General features: G+C 39.0%; 1 protein-coding gene across 1 annotated transcript in view; it reads right to left on the reverse strand.

Annotated features, from left to right (window-relative positions):
* Positions 1-729: 729 nt before the first annotated feature.
* LOC115267364 (acyl-CoA Delta-9 desaturase-like) overlaps positions 730-26,098 on the reverse strand; it is a 76,606-nt gene continuing 51,237 nt past the window's right edge. Inside the window, exons 4-6 of the mRNA XM_062847054.1 lie at positions 14,021-14,357; positions 1,595-1,780; positions 730-1,518 (exon numbers count right to left, since the gene is read on the reverse strand). Coding sequence (XP_062703038.1) covers positions 1,131-1,518; positions 1,595-1,780; positions 14,021-14,357 — 911 coding nt within the window. The 3' untranslated portion in view covers positions 730-1,130. The remainder of the gene's footprint in view (positions 1,519-1,594; positions 1,781-14,020; positions 14,358-26,098) is intronic.

Here is a 26,098-nt window from a genome sequence, read left to right on the forward strand (position 1 = left end):
GTTTCTGGTTTTTATTGTTTCTCAATTATGCGGGGATTTCTTTTATAACTTGTTTAATGTTTTGAAAAACTTGAACCTGTAGCTTTCCATTAGTGGATTCAGAATTCAAATTCATGTTCGTAAACACTGCGAAATAATGCTGCATTTATGTAAACGATCGGCACCTGGCACAGTGCGCAAAAGTGGCATGATTTACAAAATGGCAGATAACTTTTGATAGGACAAAATCAATTGATGCAACAATTTTGAAAATCGGTGGTTGGCAACCTGGTGAAAAAAAAGTTTTTATGTATATAAAAATCTAAGATGGCGGTCAAAATCAATATGGTCGACCCAACTTTTTATAACTGTAAACAGCAGCTCTATCTTTCCTCTTTTCAACAATATTTGGTTTGGAGGTTGGTTTCTGACAAATTTTCGAGTTATAACGGTCAAATTAGCCAACATTTGACCAAAATCGAGGGGTCTGCAAAAATTGCGTTCTAACTAACGGGGGGTCCATCAACTTTAGATACTAAATGCATTTTTCTTTTTTTTTTTTGGCGAGGACTTTCAGAAATTGCCACCTAAAACCTTTTTGAAGATAAGGTGTGAAAAGTCCGGTCTCAGCTAGAATTATTCATAAGGAGTATAGAGTTCTATAGGTTCGGCGCTGGAGCACAGTTACACTTTACCATCATATCAGCGCAAGCTAGGGATCGAATAAAAAAAGAAAAAAACTCTATGGGATATAATAACAATGCATTTTGTATTGTTGAAAAAGTTGTATTTAGTCATCCTAGATCGTACGAAACGCTACAACTACTGTATCCGTAAGATATTCACTTAGCGCTAGAGTATTCTTGCATCACGCAAGAAGAACTAAAGAATAAATTAAACAATTCACTTGAGCTACAGTTTCTTCCTCGTTGTCTAAATACTAGCAAGTCCCCCGCACCACTTGGAGGGGGAACCCTCCCCGCTAGCCTACACAAGAGAAATCCATCATCGATCAAAGCAAGTACATCAACATTGACCCCGTAGTAGTATACTTAATAACCTCCAGCAGTCGGAGAAAACCGGCACCGGGCCGGTTTCCCTAAGATCCCCCGCGTAAAAGAAGAGAGCCACGGTCACGCACCGCCCTTCCGCTACTCCTTCTTGTTGCTAACCGTGGCGTCCCTCCGATCGTCCTCGGCCATATCATGATCGTCCCAGCCCCACACGACCTTCTCGTTATCGTGATCCAGATTGTTGATGTAGTCGACCATCTTTTCCCGCAGGGCCTCTTCACTGTACGGATGCGAACCATCACCGGTCCGCAGCACTCGCTTCTTGATCATATCGTCCGACACCGACTTCAGATCGTACGCCCAGCCGATCCAGGCGAAGAAATCGATCACCGCCGTCGTGAAGTTTGTGCTGTACTGGCCCAGCTCCGACGTCTTGTAGTCCCAGGGGAACACGTGGTGATAGTTGTGCCAGCCCTCGCCCACGGCAGCAATCGCCACAAAGGTGCTGTTGGTTGGAGAAATTTTCCTGGCAAAACCGAAACCGAAATAATCTAGATTAGTTGCTTTATTCTGGATCTGGAGTTCAAATTGCAAATACTGACCTATCATAGGGTTTCGTTCCCCAGATGTGCGCAGCGCTGTTCACCAGCCAGGTACCGTTGAGCGACAAAACGTAACGGAAGATGGCCACGATGTACCACGAGTTGGAGAAAGTTTCGTCCAGGAAGTAGTACGACAGAAACGTCGGGATGACGAAGCAGAACACGGGCATCAGGATGGCGTAGTACCTGTGAAATGGATGACGAAATAATTTATTAAAACAGTTCATATCAAAGAATCTAGTCTAGTCTAGTCTAGTCTACACATACACAGCCATTCATTGAAAGAATCCTGGAAAATGATAGAATCGACTAGTTCTACCATTTTTCTTGTCATTATTAATGTTTGCAGTACATTGGAAATGCATTACAAGCATTAAAGCGGCCAGGCCTACTGTGCAGCGTTATTGTTATTACAATAAAGCCATTAAGTGGGGACATCTCGTACCAACCACTCAGCTTTTGAGAAAGCAAAATAAGTGAAAATCGATGGGGGTGACGATGCTAAGAAAGTTAATGTCACCCCTTGGTCCTTCGTTTCCTGGGATGGAACACAGGTATTTGGTCCGTGTCCTGGCACTTATGCCTAGGCTTAAGCGCCTTTACTCGCTCTCTGAAATGAAACAAACTGGGTGCGAAAGATATGTTGCGTAACTAAAAATTAGTTTTCGAAGTTAATGAATGTTCCCTCGAAAAAAAGAAAATGTAGTTTGAAACGGTCTCACCGAGTTATCTGGAAACTGCTGTTTCTCGGTGTCATTACAGCGCAGTCAGGGTTGCTCTTCGTCTCACCACCGCACTGTCGCGCACGCAGTCAGTCATCATTAGAACAAAAACAGTTCATATCAAAGAATCGTTTATAAAGAGGACTTCATCAAAACCGAATCCTACTACGAATCATTGGATACATCTTCCATCTAGGTATGAATCCGCCAATCTTCAATCTTTTTCTAGAAATCAAGTTAATAAGTAAATTTAGGCATTTTTAACAATGCTAAAGCCCGTGTGCACTATTTGGACTGTAAATAAACTGCCCATACTGCCCCAATTCTTATCAAAATTTGACAGCGTATGTGTTAAACTGTTCTCAGTGAAATTTTGAACGATTTTGATTGAATACTTTCAAAGTTAGAACACTTTGAAGGTCATAATAAAGAAAACATGTTTGATCTTTGATAATTGTAGAAACTGGGATAATAACTCTCTAAACGTAATTTCTGAAAAAAACATACAAATTTTATTCTGGAGATCCCACATGTGCACTATGGGGCGGCTCCATACAAAGTGGTGGCCAAAAATATTGTTTTGGATTTTCCTCATTTTTTGGAAGTATTCTAGTAAGATTAGCATAACATTAGTCAAATTTATGTATTTTCATCACATCTGGAAGCTGTAACTAGTATTTAACCCAGTTAGGAACTACTTATTCTTGAACAATTAACTTAAACGTTTCTTTTTAATTGTTGAGGCAGTTCGAATGCAAATCAATACTAGAATAAGATTGCCATGCATAAGATAAAACAGGAGAGGTGGAGGTGGAAGCACTCCCCCCCCCCCCCCCCTTTCGATGCAAATCTGACCCCCTTCCACCCATTTTATACGTTATATAACGTTTATCGATCACGTATTTTGGTAAAGAATTGTTCATCTACCAAGAGCCCCCCCTCCAACTTATCTGACACCCCCCCCTCCCCCCCCCCCCTGTAATATTTGTTCAAACTCGTCTAAAGGATACTTTTTTAATATGCTTCTATTATTTTACTGAACACATATAAACACCGATAACTAAGTTGATGATTTGTCTCCATTTTTTATACTGCAGGAATGAATATACTGCTAAATAGAAAATCATTTTGATTGATAAATTTCCATCACAAATTTTATTAATTAAGTTTCAAGAGACATAGCTTAATCAAATTCACAAGCAATATCTACTTATTTTCCTGTTCAGGTGACATCATTCCATATAACTTTTTGGGAATGGTAAACATTTTAGATTCACTTTCACGATTTTTGAGAGCATGGCCAATCGAATTCACCATATTTGAAACGTTATGTCTATATGCAGTTTTTATACAGGGTGTTAGGTTCCTGAGTGCAAACTTTTTAAAGGGTGATAGAGGACCATAAATGGAGAAAAAAATTGTTCTACGCATATGGTCAAATCTCAACCGTTACGTAGTTATTGAACTTCCCATGTTTATGACTCTTTTTGCCTTAACTGACAATAACTTGAAAATGGTCAAACTTATCGAAGTTTTTTTACCCTTATTCGAAAGATTATTGAATTTTCTAACAAATGGCATCTTTGAATCCATTGGTTTAGTTAAATAACTAAGTTTTCTAGAGCAAAACAGCTAAAAATAGTGAATTTTTATTGGTTTTTGTCAATTATCTTTGAAACATGCGTAATAAATTAAAATTCTTTCTTTGGCAAAAATGTGGCTCCTGTTACACTCTACAATTCGTTCTTTGACACCAAACTTCTAGCTCTTATCGTTTTCTTGCAATTTTAATTTAAATGTGCGGCACAATGCGCAAAACAGTGCTTTCCATGACAGTTGCAAATTTATGATCTGAAATGCGATGTTAAAATCGAAATTGCAACAAAACGATAAGAGCTAGAAGTTTGGTGTCAAAGAACGAATTGTAGAGTGTAACAGGAGCCACAACTTTGCCAAAGAAAGAATTTTAATTTATTACGCATGTTTCAAAGATAATTGACAAAGACCAATAAAAATTCACTATTTTTAGCTATTTTGCTCTAGAAAACTTAGTTATTTAACTAAACCAATCGATTCAAAGATGCCATTTGTTAGAAAATTCAATAATCTTTCGAATAAGGGTAAAAAAACTTCGATAAGTTTGACCATTTTCAAGTTATTGTCAGTTAAGGCAAAAAGAGTCATAAACATGGGAAGTTCAATAACTACGTAACGGTTGAGATTTGACCATATGCGTAGAACAATTTTTTTCTCCATTTATGGTCCTCTATCACCCTTTAAAAAGTTTGCACTCAGGAACCTAACACCCTGTATAGTGTCAACTTTACCGCCAAACATAACATTGTTTCCAAATTCCAAATAAGCGTCGCGCCAATCGTTATTTTATTTTTCAAAGCATTTTTTGCGTGAGCCTTATGCCATTGTAAAAATATTGTGCTACGTACTTCAACTTTTGAAGTACAGTAGACGTTCGATAACTGCAACATGTTTACGTTTCATTTAACGAATGAAATTCGATAACTGCAAAAACTGGTAGATGTCATAGAACTGTCAGGTGCTGCAGAATGCTGCCAATGTGCATTTGAAAAACATCGCATCGCTGTTGACATTTCATTATGAGGGATAGCGGTGCGATAACTGCAAAATTGTTACACTTAGCGGACTTGCAGTTAAAAAGCATTGCAGTTAAAGCGTTTGCACTGAACGAACGTCTACTGTAGTCGTTCTACCTTAGCAAGATCAACATTATATTTTGCCTTGATATAGGGTAGAAGCTTCAGTTTTGACCAGCCCGGAGTTTTGGCCATAGTGCGGTATTCAGCTTGTTACGATCTAAATCGGCATAAATTTATTTTTTTATTAGTAGATTCTAATGTAATATGATGACTAAAGCTGTGAAAACCATACGTTTTGATTGAAAACTGGAAGAAAAAACTAATTTTCCTTAAAAAATCAGCTCCCATATATCTATTTTGGCCAGGGTGCTTCTAATTTGGCCACTCCCATAAGAAATACACGTGATTGGCCAAAATAGAAACCAAAGCTGAGAATATGGCCAAAACTGCGGCAAGGCTTCTTTTTTGGCCAGTGTCACTTTTAATACAAAAATCAAGTATTAGCCTGATTTCTTCATTTTTCTAATAAAGTGTTGATCGAAACCTTTCATTTGACACATTGGTAGTTTTCATTGGATTATTGGTTATTTTTATAAAAATGATTTCCCTTAGACTGGGCAAAACCGGTGCCCGCACCCTATTCAAATACTTTTGTTGCATTGACTATTTGAGATTTTTTTAGATCTAAAATAAAACCACAGTTAAACAGACGTCTCACTCTACTCAGTTCCCATCGTTTCCCTTTTTAACGTAGTTAGCATTGGGGGATTATGTTTTCGTGATGATGATTTTTATCGCATTTTGTTCCAAGTGATATGTCTGTTTGTCTGCGGTAACACGATGCTCCTATGTTCCATATTACCACAAACAATTATTTTCATATTTGTTTTCGTTGAATTAACTACTGTGCTATACTCACGTTGCTAGCGTTTAATTTGAAAACGAACTTATGAATTGAAAATATTATCCTCATCTTTTAAATACAAGTAGGTAGTTTTAAGTAAAATTAATATATAAGATGTGGTGTTTCTTTCCCTGTTGCTAAATATGTATTGAAAATATAAACAAGATCTTCGTGAACAAAAGAAGTATTTCAGTCCAGATGGGTTCATACAGTTTATGTATGGAACGATAATTTTCGGTCAGTTTTTACCCATTTTTAACATAAAAATAATTAAGTGTGAAACATTTTTAGACTTAATTTTAAAATTAACAGTTCCACCTTTGAAGCACTGTTTAATTTGTACGATTTTTTTTTGTATGTACTCGCATAATCAATAACACAGCGCAACATTTTTTTTGTCTCAAGGGCAAAGTTATGTGTCTCCGAAGGATTTTTGGCCGCTGAATCCAAATCCGGGCTCAGATTTGCTCCAACACGTCACAATTTTGAGCTATACATCAATTTATAGGGCAAAATATGCGATTTTGGGCTTTTTTGACTGCAAGCCATTAAGCTTGGAAATATTTTTTTTAAGCAATCAAAAGGTTAATTGGTCAATTAACATCTAAATTAACGACTCATGCAAAATATTTCATTTTACCTAATCAAATTTGATAGATTTAAGCATTTTATGTTAGTATGAAAACTTGCATGCAACTTTTGGTGGGTGACTTGTATGGGAAATATCGTACCTAACATAAATCGCTTAAAATTATCAAATTCGATTTGGTAATACGACATATTTTGCATGAGTCGTTGATTTAGATGTTAATTGACCAATTAACCTTTTGATTGTTTAAAAAAATATTTCCTTGCTTAATGGTTTGCAGTCAAAAAAGCCCAAAATCGCATATTTTGCCCTATAAATTGAGGTATAGCTCAAAATTGTGACGTGTTAGAGCAAAGCTGAGCCCGGATTCGGATTCAGCGGCCCAAAATCCTTCGGAGACACATAAGTTTGCTCTTGAGACAGACAATAAGTTAATTTTTGTTACGCTGTGTAATCATAGTTAACCAAAAAATAACAAAAAAAAAACATTTTTTCGGGCTTGGGTCAAAATGACGCTCATCCGCAGCTGGATTTGCGTTCCGCAGATACTATAGACCTCAAACTAAACTGTGGAGGCGGTCTCTTGAGACTGCTCGACCCTGCTTGTTAGATATAGACCAACTTAGGCAAAAAATGTTGTTTTTGTCAATAATTACCCATTTTTTACTAATTTCAATTAACCGTGTAACCCCAACAACACACTCATTTTAAAGTTCAGACAATAACATTTCCAACGGAGGATTAAAATCCAAAATTAAACCGTTTTTTCACTGAGAAAACTGCATTTGTTTAAAATGCATTTTTTCTACAATTTTCACTATTTTTCTAAGTCTGATATCTGTGGCGCAATGAGTTTCCATCACAGAGGGCTGAAATTTTGGGAATCTAGGTTTGAACTATCTAGCTCTCAAATGGTATATAAGACACGTCATTCAAAGCAAGTAAATTTTTCGATTTTTGGCCACCACTTTCCCCATAGTGATGTGTTGTTATATTCTGTAGTATTCCCAGGCATTTTGCCAGAAATCTCGCAAAAATTTTATTGGTTTTAGGCTACAAGTGCTTCAGAAATATTCTATTATCTAAAAACTCCAACCAAAATTTATCGATATTATTTACTAATGAGATTCTTCAGGAATTGCCCTGAACAATATTTTAGAAATTGATCACAATATAAGACTCATCTTATTATGAGTTTAAATTAGAGAGTTCCCGTTTTTAAAAATTCTGCAAATTTTTCAACATGTTTTATTTCTAAAATTCGTGAAAAATAAACCTAAAGTTTGACAGTACGTGTATTAGGTATCAGACAATAACGCGACAGAGGGTAGGGGTAAAAACAATAGACGTAATAAATGAACCTTCTCTTGTAGAGGAGACCAGAGGTGGGCGTTTCAGGGCGTACCAGGAGATTTTACTGCCCCTCTTCTCATGTCAGTCCCATGTCGTTTCTGGTGCGAATCATATTTTTGTCACTCACAAGTTCATTTAAAACAAATTTGATACCTATCCCGCCTTATTTCACAGCTCAATATGCCTCAAAAAGGCTATAGGGGGATTAGGGGCATAATGGACACCCTAAGCAAATGAGTATGTTTGGCCTGTATAACAAACAAAAACTTAACATATTATCAGTTGGCCTACAACTTTAACTTGTTTCCTACGTATTTCAACCATTCACAGCTGGTAGAATGGCATTATTGAGAAGAAATAATGAATTGAAAACCGTGTGTTTTTTGGGGCTGGCAGGAAAGGTACGGGGCGAAATGGACACCCATCGGGGCATAATGGACACCCCTGCATATTTTATGCTGTATCTTTGAGAATATCGACCAGTTAAGTAATTTGCCAACGGAGATCAATACCACATATATAATACTCCATCTTAGACGAGTTTACATAACTTCAAAGTTAATAAAATAAATTTAAGGCTAAAATTATCGGATTGATTTTTTTCAAACTCTCTAAAACGCCTAACAGTATGCAATGCGCGTACATCCATTCATAATTGCCAGTGTTCATTTCGCCCCGAATCGACGACAACATTGAAATTGCTATTTTTAGTAAGTTCTGATCAAAAATATTATACTTCATCGATCGCTAAATCTGCGTATACATGTAGATAAGCTAACAATTCATTTGTTTGTATGGTGGACACACTCAAACACTCGTAATGCCTTATTTGCTGCTGTTTCGAAATTATAAGAAATCCACCATATGAAAAACATACTTTAATTTCAATGATATTTTGGTTATTTTGAAGGAATATAAATGGTACTTTTGAAAAATAGAACAATTACTTGTTCCTTTACACTTATGCATTAAACGTTTTACATAAAAGTCAACGGTTTCGGCAAAAACAGGGGTGTCCATTTCGCCCCGGGTGTCCATTATGCCCCTAATCCCCCTACATGAAGTAAATATTTTTTTACAAACAATTTGAGTAGTACATTGAAAAACAACATGGGACTGACATGCAAAGAGGGGAAGTTCAGGGGATCTCAGGGGATATCTGTAGATCTCAGGGCTATTTCAGGGGGCCTCAGGGAGTTTCAGCATGTCTCAGTGGGGTTCTGTAGTGCTCCAGGGGGTTTCAGGAACATTTCAGGGGTCTTTCAGGGAACCCGAGACGGTTTCAAGGGTTACCTGGTGGTCTCAGGAGCTCTACACGGAGTTTTAGTGAGTAACAGGAGATCTCAGGGGCGTTTGAAGGAGTCTCAGAGACGTTCTAGAAGGTTTCAGGGGCATTTTAAAAAGACCCCTGGTTCCACGGGCGCTTTAATAGTTCTCATGAGCTTTTCAAGGGTATCAAGGGCGTTTCGAGGAGTCCCAGGGGTCTCATGGTGTTTCAGGAGCTCTTCAAGGGGCGTTCTAGGAGGTATCAGGACGTTTTAAGGAGTTTCAGTGCTTTTCAGGGGTTCCAATGGGGATCAGTGGGTTCCTGAAAGTCACAGTAATGTTCCAGGGTGTCTCAGGGGGTACCTGGAGGTCTCAGGGAGTTTCAGGGAGTGTCATGGGTTTTCAGAGAAGATCCAGGGGCAGGTTCCAAGCGTGAAAAGGGCGACGCGCTCGTCATCAAGACCGAACAGTTCAAGTACTCGGACGTAAACGTACGAATGAAATGATCCTAGAGCTCTGGCTCCTAGGTGACGCCTACAAAACTCTGGCGGAAGAGGTCCTTGGTGATGGTGACGATGTGGTGAAGGCTATAATGCACAAGGCTTCATGAGTCCACCCAAGTGTTTGATTTGTTCCGGGAAATCCACGAACAGCAAACACCCAAGGGGCCCGCCCATCAGAAGAGCCACAGCTGATAAATCACAACGCAGGTAACACAGCTGAACCTGAACCACTACTTTGCAGTAGTGACGCTCGACGTCAGGAATACGTTCAATGGCGCCAGTTTGGCAACCATTGTCATTAGCAGGGGGAACGACACTAGTTTTGACGAGCCAAAAAACCTCAAAAAAGCTGCTAAAACCCGTAAAAGTTTTGCGAATTTTACCGGGTTTTATCGACTTCTTCCGGCTTTTTTGGGGTTTTTCGGCTTGGCAAAACTAGTGTCGCTCCCCCGGTCAATAGTCAAAAGCACAATAGCTTAATGGTCAAATTGCATCGTACATGTGAAAGTTCCACCAAGGCAGGTGGACCTACAGGTTCATTCTGATTGTAGATAGCTATACCATCAGGCGCCATAGGAAAGTAACTTTCGGCCTGACCCAGGCCCTTTCAGACCATGGTTGAAGCTTCCCGGCACTTCCTTTAGCAGTGTAAGTGGCTGGGCCAAATTGTGGAGGTCTAATAGCGGTACACGCAGTATTAGTTCGTGATATTGTCAGTGCAGCTGCAAGACTAGGCAGCTAATCTCGACAGTGCCGCACGTATTGCATATACACTTACTGCAATATACACTTACTTACTTGCTTACTTACTTACTTACTTACCTACTTACTCACTTACGATTGATGAGAATTCGGTTTTGCCGTGCCAGAACTCTAGAACGACCTTTTAGGATTCGTCTCTACGTTTCAGCAATTTTTAGTGTCTTCTTTAGGGAAAAAATCATGAATAAATGTCTTGAATTTGAGAGATTTAATACTGCAAAGTCAAACTCCAACCAATCGTAATTTCCGAAACAATAGAACTCTTGAACACCCTTGAAATTTTACATTTACTTACTTGCTCACCTACTTACATGCTTACTATCTTATTTACTTACTAACTTACTTACTTATTTTTACTTACTTATTAACTTATTTACTTATTTACTTACATAATTAAAAATAAATTAGCTCAGCTTGACTTAGCTTAATTTAGCATATACTGACTGTTCAATGTGTTCATGTCAACAGTAGATCTCAAGTGATGGTACACTAAAACTAAACTAAAGCAGATTCAAGGGGTTCCAAATATTCTTAAGAGAGGTTTCGAGAGCCTGTTTGAGGGTTTCTTAGGCGATTCACGGGATCACAGTGAATTTCAGGGGGTTTCAGAGGATCGATTCAGACGTTTCAGGAGGTCTGAGTGGCGTTTTACAAAATTTTTGGGGTTATCAGGGGCTTTGCAGGGAACATTAGCGGGTTATAGGGGCTTTTTGAGGGCGTTTCAGGGAGCTTCAGGGGCATTCCCGGAGGTTTAAAGGACATTCCCGGTGGTACCAGGAAGTTTCAGGGGTTTCCAAGAGCCTCAGGATATGTCAGAAGATTTCAGGAATGTTTCAAGAAGTGTCAGGGGTTTTCAAAGATATTTCAGAGGGTTTCAAGGACTTTCAATGAGGATTCAAGGGGCTTCATAAGGGATTTCAGAGACGTTCCAGTGAGTCCCAGGCAAATTCGAAGGCATATCAGAGAGTTTTTAGGAGCGTTCATGGAATACCAGGGTATTCCAAAACAGCTTATACGCCTTTCGTGGAGCTTCAGCTTAATAGGCAATTCAGGAGGTTTCATGAAGCTTTCACAAACGTTTCAAGAACCACAGGAGATTTCAGGGAGCTCAGGTGAGTTTCAAGGGGTTTCAAAGATCTCCTCAGAGGCATTTCATGGGGTTTTCAGAGGGTTTCTGAGAGCCCCAGGAGTTTGTAAGTGAGCGCATGGGCGCGCCAGGGGGTTTTCAGAGGCATTTCAGATGTCCCAGGGTATTCCAGAACTACTTGGGAGCATTTCAAGAAGTTACATGGGGTTTTAAATGCATTTTAGGGGGTTCCAAGTGTGCTCCAAAAAGGCTCAGGGCATTTTCCGAAACGTTTCAGGAACCTCATCGGGTTTGAGAAGGCTGTCAGAGGACTCAGGGGCGTTTCAAGATATTTCTTAGGGCTCATTTCAGGTGCGGTCTTCATTAATACACGAATTTAAAAGATATTGTTTACATACATATAGATTGAATAACAGTTTCAGGAAACGAGCTCAACAAGTTATCTGGAAACAATTTTTCTATTTCAATCAATATTTATATATAAATCATTCAAATTGGAGAAGGAATTTTTGAATGAATGTCGGGCAGATTTTCTCGAGAAACTCTTGAAAGAATCTCAGAAAAAATAATTTCATGGAGTGATTCCTTAAAGAGTTCCAAATAATTCTTGAAAAAAAATGTGATAGTCTAGATGAAATTTCTGGAAGATGAAGAATTCCTTAGAAAAGTTCCTGGAGGAATTGATGGAGAAATTCGTGAGGTAATTTATGAAAGAATGTCTAGAAAAATTCTTGGAAACTCTCTTCGAATAATTTCTGAAAAAATCGTTGCGAAACTTCTGAATCAAGCCTTTCAGAAATTTATAAAGAAATCTTTGAAGCAATTCAAGCAGAGTTCCTAAAAGATTTCCAGAAGGGATTCCTGAAAAAAAAAACACTTTGAAGAAATTAAGGATAGTCTAGGAAAACTTCCTGGAAGAGATTGTGGAATCCTTAAAGGAGTTTCTGGAGAAATCCGTAAGATAATTCATTTTTTTTTTATAAAAATCAGTGGAAGTTTTATTTGAGGAACACCTGGAGAAATACCTGAAGAAAGCTTGAATAATTCAGGAAAGCTTTCTGAATAAATTTCCGAAGAAATCCTTGTGTTAGTGTATGGACTGTTTTTTTGAAGAATTCCTAGAGGAAGTTTTGTAATGGCTGTTTGAGGAATTTATGAAGAATTTTTTGAAAAAAATTCTGAAAGAATGTTTGGACAAATCCTTAAGATAATTCATAAATATTTACTCCTTGCTCCTTAAATATTTTTGAGGAATCTTCGAAGGACCTGCTGAATAAAATCTTGCCTAACCTATTTAACTAACCAGGAAGACTAACTTGCAATACATAAAACTGGGGCTTAGGGAAGATAAATTCAATGAAAACTTTACGAACCGCAGTCTTAGATGTTTAACAATTGGCGAATTACTCTTAAATGTACTATAATATTGAAGAACGTAAAATTTGTTTAAAAAAATGTAGATAATATTATACTGATGTCTGCGTTAGAGAGCACGCGTTTTATCGTTTGAATACAAGAGTTTTTGCAAGACATGAGAAAACGTGCAAACTCAACAGTGCTTTCTATAATATTTCAATGTTGGAAAGATTTCTGCAATTCTCCCAGGAATTCTTCTGAAAGTTGCTCCAGGAACTCCTCTGGTAATTTCTTGGGAAATTTCTTTGAGAACTTCTCCAAAAATTGCTCTGAGAATTCCTTCATGAATTCCCACAGAAATTTCTCAGGGAATTTCCCCAATTCCTCCGGGAATTCCTCCAGGAACTTCTACGAAAAATCATCTGAAAATTTCCTCCAAGAGATTGTCCAGAAATTTCTGTGGAATTTCCTCCAAGAATTCCTCTGGGAATTCCTCTGAGAATTTTCTTAGGAATTCTTCTGAGAATTCTCCCAAAAATTCCTCTGGGAATTCCTCCGGGAATTTCTCTGGGAATTCCTCCGGAAATCCCTCTCAGAATTCCTTCGGAAATTCCTCTGAGAATTCCTCCAGGAATTCCTCTGGTAATTTCCCGTGGAATTCCTGTGGGAATTTCTGATGAAATTACTTTGGGAATTCTTCTGGGAAGTCCTCCAGGATTTTTTCGGGGAATTCCTCCAGCAATTACACCAGGAATGCTTTTGGGAACTTCTCCAGCAATTACACCTAGAGTTTTTCCGGAAATTAGTCCTGCAGTTTTTTTTTTCGAAAATTCCTCCAGGAATTCTTCCGGGACTCCCCCCTGGTATGCCTCCGGGAATTCCTCCAGGAATTCCATTCGTTAATTCTCCCTGGAACTCTACCAGTACTCCTCCAGTAATTCCTTCGGGAAGTCCTCCAGATATGCCTATGGAAATTCCTCCAGCAATTCCTTCCGATTGCAGAGTTCTTCAGGAATTATACAGTATTTATCTGAGAATTTCTTTAGAAATGGTAATATCTTTGGGTAGGATTTACCAATGGTAAAAGTTTTTTGATTTGAACTGCAATCTTGGAAATTCGTCACAAATGGTGGGAAATAAAATCGTTCAAAATCTTTCATATTTTCGTGACATTCTCTATTTTGAAAATTTGAATCTAACGCCCCACCACGAGTAATACGTAGTCCTTCGTCAAGCACAAGCCCAACCACCCATCCCACAGCTACTCACTTCTTCTGGAACATCACGATCGGGTCCGTCTCCAAATCAGCCATATCGACCGTCTTGCCCTTCTCCCGCACGTCCGGGTGCTTCTTCATCATCAGCCAGCCGATGTGCGAGAAGAAGAACCCTCGCTTGGCGTTGTGCGGATCGGCATCCGTATCGGTGAACTTGTGATGCACCCGGTGATCCCGCACCCACTCGTAGATACTGTTCTGGAAGGCTAGCGTCTGCGAGATCATCAGTATCAACCGGAGCGGCCACTTGGCCTTGTAAGCCTTGTGGGACCACAGGCGATGGGCACCGGCCGTGATGCCGAAAGCGCCGAACATTCCCAGGACGAAAGCTGCAATTGGAGAAGGAAGAATACATATGTGAAAATGGGAATTCTTCTGAAAGATTGGTGAGCTCGTTCCATACTACTTCCTTATTCCTTCCTGCTTGTACAAAATACTAAAATACATCATTTCCGTTACAAACACCTTATTCGTTACAAACCTGAATAGGTTAACCCTTATATGGATTGTGTCGGCCCGGGTACCCAGCGCCCATTTGAAAAGCATGGTGTAGAAAAAAGCAAAAAATATGTCGGACACATAACGGTTAAAAATGTATTCAATGTAAGAATAATAGGCAAATCATTTTTCTAATTTATAATACTGAGAGATGTTCATATTTTTCATAGTCCACTATATGTACAACAGAACATCTTCGTAAATTTGTTTGCAGTTTACTTCTGCTCAAAACAAACGATACCAAAAAGCTTTCGTCATTACACTAAGTACAAGTTAATGCTTTGCGACAACCATCAAACGCTTGATTACGCCGGCTGTGTACTTCCCATAATGGCCTCACAGGCTACTTTTTGTCACTTAACCTTGTGATTAACACATTTCAGCTTCTTGCTCTAATTACGACTCCAGCTGAGCCAGTTTCGCACAGCTACTCACGGGTCAAGTTCAACGCATTACACCTTCCTTACTGCTGTAGCAAAAACGTACATATGTTGCAGTTGAGTTGAGCAGGGCTAATGGCCAATTTCATCACTTATTCATGATGGGACAAAACGTCATTCGGCATAACAATTAGGTAGCTTCAAACTGCGCTCACGTTTCCCAACAACTCCCGCTTGGCAACAAGTGGATTGTTGCTGTGGAGATCTTTCTCTGATCAATCTATCATTCGGAGTAAGTCCACCAACAACCGCAATGACGTCTGTAAGTCCGAAAATTGTGAAAGGAATGGCCAGGGCATCCGATCCCGTCTGGAATATCCAAATTAGGGTGGATCATGAACACTTTGTAGTTGTTTCAAATCACAAGAAACAGACCTAACAATTTGAAGCGATTGTCTTTCATACAGGGTTTTTATTTGATTGGTGAGCTCGTTTCATACTTTCTACACTCTCTTTTCGTCCTTCAATTACATAAGTGACCCGATTTTGTCAGCCCCTTTTCGGAACACATTTTTTGGTCTCCTCGAAAACCTAAACAACTTTTTAGACTTTTTATCTCTCTATTTTCTGTAGCTTCATGATAAACATAAATGAATTGATAACGAGAGCAAAAAGTTTGTCGCAAAATGGGGCTGACAAAATCGGGTCCCTACTGTATGTGTTTCCAAATTATCCTAAATTTTGTGCTAAATTGCTGTGCAATTGTATTTGTTTTATAATTCATGTTAAAAAAAATCAGACCTAGCGGTGTGTAGTTTCCATTTTTTCACGGCCAAGTTCATAAAGGTGAGTTGACTCCTTACATTCAGAAACGTTACCTGTTCTCTGGCGTAGACGACTAACGCGTTCTTTTAAGTGAATCGGAATGTCGTTGGTTCAAATCCCACCAGAACTATATGGATTTTCTTCACATTTTTTTCGTTTTCGGTTTGTCTTTTTTTTTCAACCCATTTGTGCCAATACACTGCAACCCAGTTGATCCACCCTAGTCCGACCAGAAACACATGTTCCCCGAAAGCCGGTGCCGAGCGGATTTCTCCTGTGATCCATTCAATTTGGCCAAAATGAAGCCATTACTATTCAGTACACTGCTGCATCGCGCCCCGAGTCGGCCGCTGGGGATGGCGTGACCACTCCACTCCAGACTAGACGTATACGAGACTAAGGCTGGATGGACTATGGAGAATCGAACGAAAGGGGATGCATTATCACGTGCGGGTGTATTGAATGGCAAATTAAGCGATTCAGTGGAATCGATTCACCTTTGGAACCGATCAGTTTGTCTTAATGGGCCAGAAGTTTAGTCACTACTGAGCTCATACCAAGTGAAATGACTAATCGCTGAAGACACCAATGTGCACATACGGAGATAACTTGACTTTTCCGAAGGTGCACCATAAACAGGATATAATGTTTCACTTAGTGACCGATATTGACGTCAAACGGGTAATGTGTTCTAAATTTAGCGAATTTCTTTGCGTCACTGCTGTCATTAAACTTAGTTTCGTTGATTCAATTTATTGTTGGATTCATTGAGAGATGGAGAACATTAAAACCATTGACGTAGCTGGAGGGAGAGGGGGTCTACAGACTAAGGAAAAAATGCTATATTTTCTATAGAACACAAATCATAATAATGACTCTGAATGATGAAGATATATCCATCAGGTTCATTGATTAAACTCAACAGCCGAGTGCACCGAACAGAACGACTTTTCGACGAGGAATGAAGATCGATTTTAGAGGAGAAGAATACAGTACCTACAGGCTGTAATGCTGCACCATGGGACACTGCAGAACGTGGAACGATACAAACAGAAGCAGAAACAGCAGACCTGCCGGTTGATAGTCAGGATCAGTGTTGATAAAAACTCAAATTCTCAAATCTCATGGTTGAGTTGATTCACGCGCGATTCTTGACTCGCCAAACTCACCGCCGAAAGAATCATGCATGAGTTGACTCGTGATTTTACTCATTCCTTCATTTCTTGGTAGTCTTATTATTGACAATGAAGTTTTTAGGATTGTATGACAGAACAAGAGCAAACCTTGCATACAACAACAAAGATTGTCGTTTAAATTGATTTGGATTCGTTTTACAAGCAAATGAGATTTCGGTGCTACCGAAGGATTGAAAGATCTTCCCCATTCATAATAAAGACGACCAATTGCGCGATCACCATTTTGAATGTCACCTACAGAGTGCTATCCCAGTTCATCTTTCGTCATCTATCATCCAAAATGATTAAATTTGTGGGAAATTATACAGCCAGCTTCATCGACGGTCGGTCGACAATGGGTCTGATCTCCATTATAAGGCAAATCATTAAGAAATGCTTTGATGATCTCAACGGGTTTCCTCTATGAACACGAAACATGGACCATGTTGGACCCCAGGAGATCCCTGAAGCGCTCAGGGTTTTTCGAGCGATGTGGGCTAAGGACGATCTTTGAAGGGGCTGAAAAGAATTTCTGGAGGAATCCCGAATGGACCGGAAGGAAAACTAGGAAGAATCTCGAACAATTCCCTATGGAACTTCTAGAGGAATGCCTGAAGGCACTTTTGGAGGAATTATTGAAAAAAAAAAACTTCTGAAGGAATTCCTATAGACTCCTCATAGACTCCTAGAGGAATTCCCGAAGAACTACTGGAAGAAATCATGAAGTATCCCTTTATAAATCTGGAAAGGAACTCCGGGAGAATCTCTAAAAGCACCTTCTGGAGACCTTCTCAATGGAACTCCTGGACTAATACCTGCAGGAACTCCTATATTAATTCCCGAGCTAACTTCTGGAGGAATTCTTGAAGAAACTCATGTAGTGGAATTCTTAAAGAAATTCCCGAAGAGTTCCTGGAGGTATCCCGAAGGATTTCCTGAAGGAATATCCGAAGGATCTTCTGAAGGAATTCCCGATAGAGCTACCGGGAGAATTCCCGAAGGAACTCTTGGAAGAATTTCCGAAAAGACCCGTGATGAAATTCCCGAAGAAACTGGAAGAGTTTTCGAAGAACTTCTGGGGGAACTTCAGGAGAAACTCCTAGAGGAATTGCCAAAAAACTTCTGGATGAATTTTCGAAGAAACTCCTGAAGGAATGAGATATTCCCTTCCTTGAGAAATTTCACAGTGACTTCTCAATGAAACTTCCTGAAGGAGTTCCCGAAATATACCTGGACAAATTCATGAATAACTCCTGTAGAGTAATGCGGGGCAAAAGTTTGCACGGGGCAAAAGTTCGCAGTGGGTCTTTGTCTGCGCACTAATTAAAAACCCAGGCAAACTTGTAAAATCCAACAGGAATCACTAGAAGAACTCCTGAAGGTACCATAGTTTAAAATTTCTGAGAGAGGAATTGTTGGAAGAATCGCAGGAAAAGTTGGTTGAGGAATCTTTGGAGGAAGGTCAACCCGGGTAGACGAGAATATCTAAATCATATCTCAAATCGAACATTTTCTGCTGTCATAGCTTGATGTGATTTTGATGTGTTATTCAAAAATCTAATGAATATCGCTCGAATAGCTTAAAATGATATGATATCAGTTTTTGTTCTTGTCGAAATAGCTGAAAATTTCAACATAAGAACAAGTTTAGCTCTTCTGCACGAAATGAAACACATACACCCATAGAGATGGCTCAATGTTAGTGAAATGTCATGTGCCCCTTTCTGAGCTGTGGAAGCGAAAAACCGCATGCTCTTGATCCCATGTTATTTACAATAGCGAGCCACAGTTGAATGGTAACGCCGCCTGTGAATCCTAATCTTGTCTGCTATTGTTTTGATCTTGTAATATCTTAACGAGCTGTTATTGAGTAGTTCACCATATTAGATTTTGCTATTATTTCTGTTCTTTTACCTATTATATCAATCAAACCAATATCAGTTTTTGCTCTTCAGTATTTCAATCAATAATAACTGAATATGCTATCCATCAGATTTTTTCACCTACTCGGGAAGTGGAGTTTCTGCAGGTATTTCATGTATGATTCCTTAGAGAAATCCCTGGAAGAACAACCGAAGAAATTACGGCAAGAATTCCAGGAGGGTTGCCTGGTAGGATCCCAGAAAAAAAAGCCAAGAGAAAGATATAGAGGAATCCCTATCAAAATTTTTGAAGTTTCACAGTTAGAATTTTAAATGAAGTCCTAGCAAGAAAAGCTTCAAAAATCGCACGAGGAATTGTTTGAGGAATCACAGCCGGAATTTCTGGAGGAAGGCCACGAGGAGCTCCTGGAGGAATCTCATGAGAAATAACTAGAGGAACTCCTGGATAAAATCTCTGAAGGAATTCCCAGACAATTCATCGGAGGAACTTCTATAAGAATGTCCGACATATTGTCATGAATAATCCCAGCAAAAATCTCAACAGAAATCTCTGGAGATACCCCTTGAAGAACTCCTGAACTGCCGTTCTACGCCCGATCGCCCCATGTTATATGGGAATCCCATATAACATGGGACGATTATGCGTAGCACGGCAGTGAAGGTATTACAGTAAGAATTTATGGAGGAGTCCTAGGAGGAATTGCTAGTAGAACCACATTTGCAGTTGCTTGACGGATCTCAGCTGGAATTTCTGGATAAAATCTCCGATGATGTTCCTGGAAAAACTTCAGGACGCGCGCCGTTGTAAAAAATACAACACTACCAAAAAACCTCGCTGATCGTATACAGCGCGTGCGCGGTGCAGTCTCAGCTGCTTTATGGCGCGCGCGTCCTGAAAGGTTAATGGTCCCACCAAGAGCTCTTGAACAAATTTCTGGAGGAATTCCTAGATATTCCAAAGAAGATATTTCTAGGAAAATCCTAGCAGGAATAGCTGGAAGAATCCCTACAGGTATTCGATCAACGATCAACGATCAAATCTGACTATACATGTCAATGGTTGCTACTCCGTGATTGATCTGAGCTGGTACCAATTGCACTGAGATCCAAATGAATAAGGGCTGGGACACTCCACTTATTCTCAAAGTGCAATTCTAGCAGCTCATACATTTATGATCAATAACGGCGCTGGCCACATCCTTATAGTCAGTTGGGAAGGGAAAGGAATGTTAGAGTGTACTGGTTGTTGCTACTAAAGACCGAGATCACCTCTGCATCCCCACAACCAGCACGGACTGGGGTATTTGTTAGACAGAAAGGATGGGAGATCTGGGAATCACCGTTGGGTCAGTGATGCGATCCATGGATAGGGGGTTATTTATAGTGTTCGTAAAGTGATAGATCGTGTGGTGAATAGGGTAATAAGGTCAAGCGGCACAGCACGCTTTGGTTGCATAACTTGTAGGCGTTATATACACTGTGCTGTGAGTGGAAATTAGAAGGGAGGGAAACGACTTTTTTCTAATTCGTTTCTGGTTCTAGCGATGGCTACGAACATATGAACATATGAACAAATGAATAGCTGGAAGAATCCCTACAGGTATTATTAGAGAAACCCCATCAAACATTCCGGAGGAATCATAAATGAAATTCCTTGAATAAATACCCACAGGAGGAATATCTACAGTTCTCCTAGGAAGAGGTATTCTGGAAGAGTCTCTGATGGAATCGCAGGAGGCATTTCTGGAGGAATCTCAGGAAAATTCCACGAAATGATTGCAGTAAGTAAGTATGCCAGGAGAAATCCATTAAAGTATTCTCCAAACTACCGAAAGTTCAAATAGAAATTGCTTGAGAAATCCCAGCTAGAATTAATGGAGAAAAGCCAACAGGAGTTTCTGGAGAAATCCCAAAAGGAATTTCTGGAAGAACATCTGGATGAAATCTCAAGATGAAGTCCTGGGCAAATCCTTGAAGAAATCCCTGGACGAATCACCACAAGGTATCATAGTCAGAATATCTGGAGGAGTGCTAGAATAAATTGCTGGAAGAATCGCAGCCGGAGTTGCTTGACGAAATCTCCATAGAAATTTCTAGAGGAAAGCCTAACAGAATATGGCTAATTTCAATGACCCATTTTGATTCTGGAATAACTCCGGAACCAGGTGACCATTCCAACAATCTCTAGAAAATTCCCAAATAAGAAGGATATGCGCTTCTTGTGTCAACATTTGGTGGAAAAATATTGAAAATCGAAAAAGTTATAGCGAAAACAGTGTTTTTTCGCGCTCTCGTTAGGGGGGTTTGTAACGGAAGGAGTAAAGGAAACGTCAATTTCGAATACTGCTTTTATATTATTGTTTTTGTCTACGCGGTGTAACGTGTTTTGTAGACACCGTCTTCTGAGGCTACTTTTGGCTACTCAGTGCTACCGCCTGAGAGTCAATATGAAATTTAGAAAAAATAAATAGTTTCATTTGGGAACCCTTGTCGAAGTTGTTTTTTTATACTAGGGGAAAAACGTATTTTGGACACAGCGTTACGCCAATGTATTTTGGACACTTCCATTTGTTTTTGCCTTAATTGTCCAAAAAATATTGATGCGTTGCTGTGTCCAAAATATGTTGGTTCCCCTATAAAGATATTTTTCGCCTGAATTGCGTGATTTTTTTTCCGAAATGGATTATTGTGGAGGGGGCCATGCCCGCTTGGCCGCTCACTATTTACGCCCATGGTCAACGCTCTACCCTTTTCGGCTGGCTTACTACTGGAAATAGGGCAATCGAAGATGAACTTTTTCTACTATTCACGAATAAGCCGAATCGGCCATTGTCACCTCAGCAAGTACAAATAGAGACAGCCATCCTCACAACCAGGCAGACGAAATCGCTTACTGATTGCCTGGCGACATCAGAGTGTGCCCGTCGTCGTTAACAACAGCATCGTCTGACGGCAAATTATTGAAATTTTAAATTTTCTGAATCAAATTTGAGTTAGTGTTTAATTTACGAATGACTTAATTTTCACAACTTTTTTTCTGTGTATGAATTGTCTAAAATAACAAAACCGATTCTGCGATACATATATATATATATTAATATTCAGTGATATTTTGCTTAGGCTCTTCTCAAAAGTAACGCTGAAAAATGCTTATGCAAAATTCGAGATAAATCATATAAATTGTCAGTTTGGGAGAAATGCTGTATTTCGTAATGGAAAAATCTGAGAAAGAAGGTAGCCCCCAGAAGGGCATTAAGTTATAAATTTTATTAAGGAATCCCTGGGGAATTTGCTAAAGTACGAAAATTCAAGAATTATTTTAGGAAGATTTAAGGGCAGGATTCTATACGTCATTTTTTTATGGGGAAATGAATCGAAGAATTTGGGTAATGTGGGGTAAGATGACATTCTCAAACTTTCATTGTTTTCAACGATTAATAGCCTTATTTTTTAGGCATTCCAAGGGGTAACAGCAACTAATCAATATTTACTGAAGCAATTGATACTGCAGCAGAAATATTTACGTAATTAATGTATTTCCATCGATTTGAATCGATTATAAAAGAAAGTATGTAAAACGGAAATGGTGCAAAAAGACCAACTGCCATGGCATAGGATGCCACTTAATGACGACATTCAAAAATTACGTCTTTGTGTGAAAAATTAGCATACCTAAATAAAATACACAAAAAAACTTCCATCATTTTTGATGATATTGATGGTTCAATCGCCGCGAATTGATGTGTTGGCGATTAATCGATTGCCGCGTCTGTCACGCTTTTTCATATACTCAATACATGGAGTGTCACACTTTACAAACCCCCCTAAATGGTGATCGTCATATTTCAATGACCTCTAATATGGATAGCGTTGATATCACCAACCATGCGCCTCCATATGTTGCTAAAAATCCTAGGAAACACTTGGCTGATAATAAAAACACCAGAAACCCATAAATGTAAGCAAAAAAACCGGCAGTTGCTAGTTTTCAATGGGAAATGAAAAGATTTTCCGTGGGTTTGTCTGCCTGGCTTCTAGATTTGGGTTCCCTAGAGTGAGATTTTTAGGGAGGATTAAAAAAAAAATTCTTGAAATTCGTTGACTAAGTTATGGTATTTGAAAAGTGCTTTTATTCAATTAGATAAATACAAACATATTGAACCATCTTCAAAATTGATTGGATTTCGCACAAGCTTCCTACAGTATACTGCTGCTATGCGAACAAAAGACGATGTAAATGCACTTTTTACCCTCAACCGTGGATAACTATGCGTCACGTTTCGATCAGTGCTGTGCCGTGTGGAATGCAACCGTGGAGATGTCATTTTCTTCAGTAGGCAGCTTACCTACTGCCTAGCAACTTTCCACCGGCCACCGGTGCCACCTAGTGTACATCAGGAAAAGCATGACATGATCAATAACGCGGATGCTGTGAAGGAGCGTAAACTGTTTTCACCTCGTGAACGTTAAAACCGTCCGCACAACACGGACGACGAACGGTCTACGTTTGCGCTGATGGAGTGTACCTGCGCCTAATGAATGACAGTTGACCTATAGTAGGGCCGGTGCAAGAGCGGTGAAACATCATGAGGTGCACCTCATCGTCGTTGAAAGTGCAAGTGCAGATTAATCAAGCTGATGAGATTGAGTTTCGGAAATGCTGAACTTGAGTTGAATAGAGTTGGCATATTCCCATAACCATGGTGTTGTCGCTTCCGGTTCGTTACGCTGCAATCGGAATGAAGTTTTTTTTTTCGCAATAAATGCCTACAATTTTCGTACACTCACTTCTCTACTGGCGTTGTCTAAACTAAACCATACTTTTCCGTACGTCAGCTGTATGAATCTTAGAAGTTGAAAATAACCGTTTGATTGCCAGTATATTTGCATGTACAAAATTATTCAAATCATCCGAGCCGGAGTACTGCCGAACAATCAGTACAAACTAGCAACTACTGGCCCGCCGATTTCAAATTCATCCAGAAGCTAAAATTCTTGGGAAAGACACGCGTGCACAGGATTCTAATGAATGCGCGCGCACCGGCACCGGCTGCCTTTCTTGCAGGCTGGCAGGCATCATCTGATAAAAGTGGTCGTTTGACTGGGAAGTGAATGTCCCAAATTGGTGTTATTAACATGAGCGTTTAGATTTAGACGATTGCGTGCCGAGTTGTGATTTATGGGGTACAACAGTCGCAGCAATATAAATGGCATCATTATTTGGCGCTGATAAGTTTTGTCAAGTCATGCACGGATTCGATGGGAATTTAGAGAAATTTCGACAGTTGGATGTCATGTAGAGTAAGCGGATTACGATTCTAGGAATTAATGGACCCCCTCTAATAAAATCTAATCCTTAACAGAGACTAAGTAGTACCGATGCGCCAACCACAGCACTCTACCCACCTTCTCTAATCGGGGAAATAGTACAGCTGATGTTCTGTTTCTCTGATATAATCGGCCACCCTTCTTAAGTCACTGAATCGAGGCCTAGCAAGCGTGATATTATGAATATGTTGCTTTTAGGCTTTAATTATTACCTAGATGGTTTTGCATTATGCGTTTTATACAGTATACTCTGCGTACTTTCGCCTTTAGCGTTCTCCAATCGACACCGAATTGCTTTTAACGCTCCAGTTCTTTTCTGTATAATGATTTAGAAAAAACTTGTCTAGTTTGGTATAATAAAAAAAACTTGTCCAGTTTAGTCTAACCGTTGCAGGAAAGCTCAGATCAACTTCCAGCATAATACATCCTCAACGGATCAATATTGCAGATTACGCAAAATTTTTCAAAGTAAAAGGAATTTCTGTAAAGGTAATCGGTGTTTGATAGGTTCTGTAAAAATGAAACGACGAACTCGCGTGTTATGCCTCGAGCATGTGTGCTTGTCAATAACACAATCGTTGCTACATTCCTCAGTGGTCCAGGGCCCAGTTTTCGAAGCCAGATGCATTTAGCACCTTCAAATGATGTTTTAGACGAAAATGGTTTTCTGCAAAGTTGTTCCTGTTAATGAAGCCCTCTTTTACATGTACATGAAAATAAGGGTGCCCCATATTCTCGAAGAAGTTGGAAAGCAATTTTTTTATTTGCAAGAATAGTTATATACATTCTTCGGCAAAATTGTACATATATGCAAATTTGCAGAAAACAGTTTTCATGTAGCTTCTAAGTTGACCGATCTAGAGATTTTTTTTTCTGAGTGGGCATAGGGTGGTGCAAGAAAACCCGGTTTTCTGGGTGTCGACTCAATTTTGAAAATCAAATTCCCTGACTTTCCCTGACTTTCCAGTCACTTTCACTGAAAATTCCAGGTCATGTAAATCAAAGCTTAAAGGTGTCTGCTCATTAGATAAAATAAAATTCTCTGAATTTTCCTGGTTTTTCTAGTAGTGGTAAAATAGAAAGAAAAAAAAAACAAGTAAATTGAACCAGATTTATTTTTTCAATAAATTTAAGGCATATTTGCAGTATTTCTTCAGAATTCTTCTACATATATTTAAATTTCATAATGAAAAAAATCTCAAAAATAAAATCCACCGAGTACTCTTCAAAAATCCTTCAGCAAGAGATTCATCCAAAAATTTTGCAATATTATTTCTGATACTGATGTAAATAAGTACAGTAAATGTTTTGGCAATATTTGAATGCAGTTTATAGACATTCCTAATTTGTCGAAAAGACGTTCATGAATTATGTAACTTTTCATGGAAAATTCTCTAAGAGGTCTGCCACAATGTTGACAAACTCGCTTTGAACTCATTTAGATTTTTTTCTCGAAAATTCACCACACTTATTTTGTAGAAATTATGTCCCAAAAATATGTTTGAAAGCTCCATCAAGCGCTTCCGAAAAGCCGTACGGATTTTCTTGCTAAACTTTCTGATGCCTCTAAGCATTGATAGAAAATCTGTTGAATCCTAGAATAAGATTATAGGATGTCTATCAGGTTATGTTTCGAGATTCTTCTAAAACTAGGAATTACAACATGAATTTCACTTGAAGGACTTTTAGAACATTGATAATCCTGTCTTCGTTACATAGTTATCATCTTGAAATAGCTGAAACTTTTCAAATGTCTTTATGGAATGGATCAACCAGTATAAGAGAGAATGTCTTTTCTGATTTATTGTGCTTTTATCTTCTTAAGTCTCAATAAATTTGCAATTTTATTGGGATCTTTGGTAAACTCGTTACTTGATTCTTTCCATATTCTCATCTAAATTCTTGATGGTTTCTTTACTGTAGATTTAGATCTTTGAAGGATTTCTTGCAGAACGGCAAGATTTTGTTTTTTTTTTCAAGT

This window comes from Aedes albopictus, chromosome 1, assembly GCF_035046485.1.
Source record: "Aedes albopictus strain Foshan chromosome 1, AalbF5, whole genome shotgun sequence".
Taxonomy (NCBI): domain Eukaryota; kingdom Metazoa; phylum Arthropoda; class Insecta; order Diptera; family Culicidae; genus Aedes; species Aedes albopictus.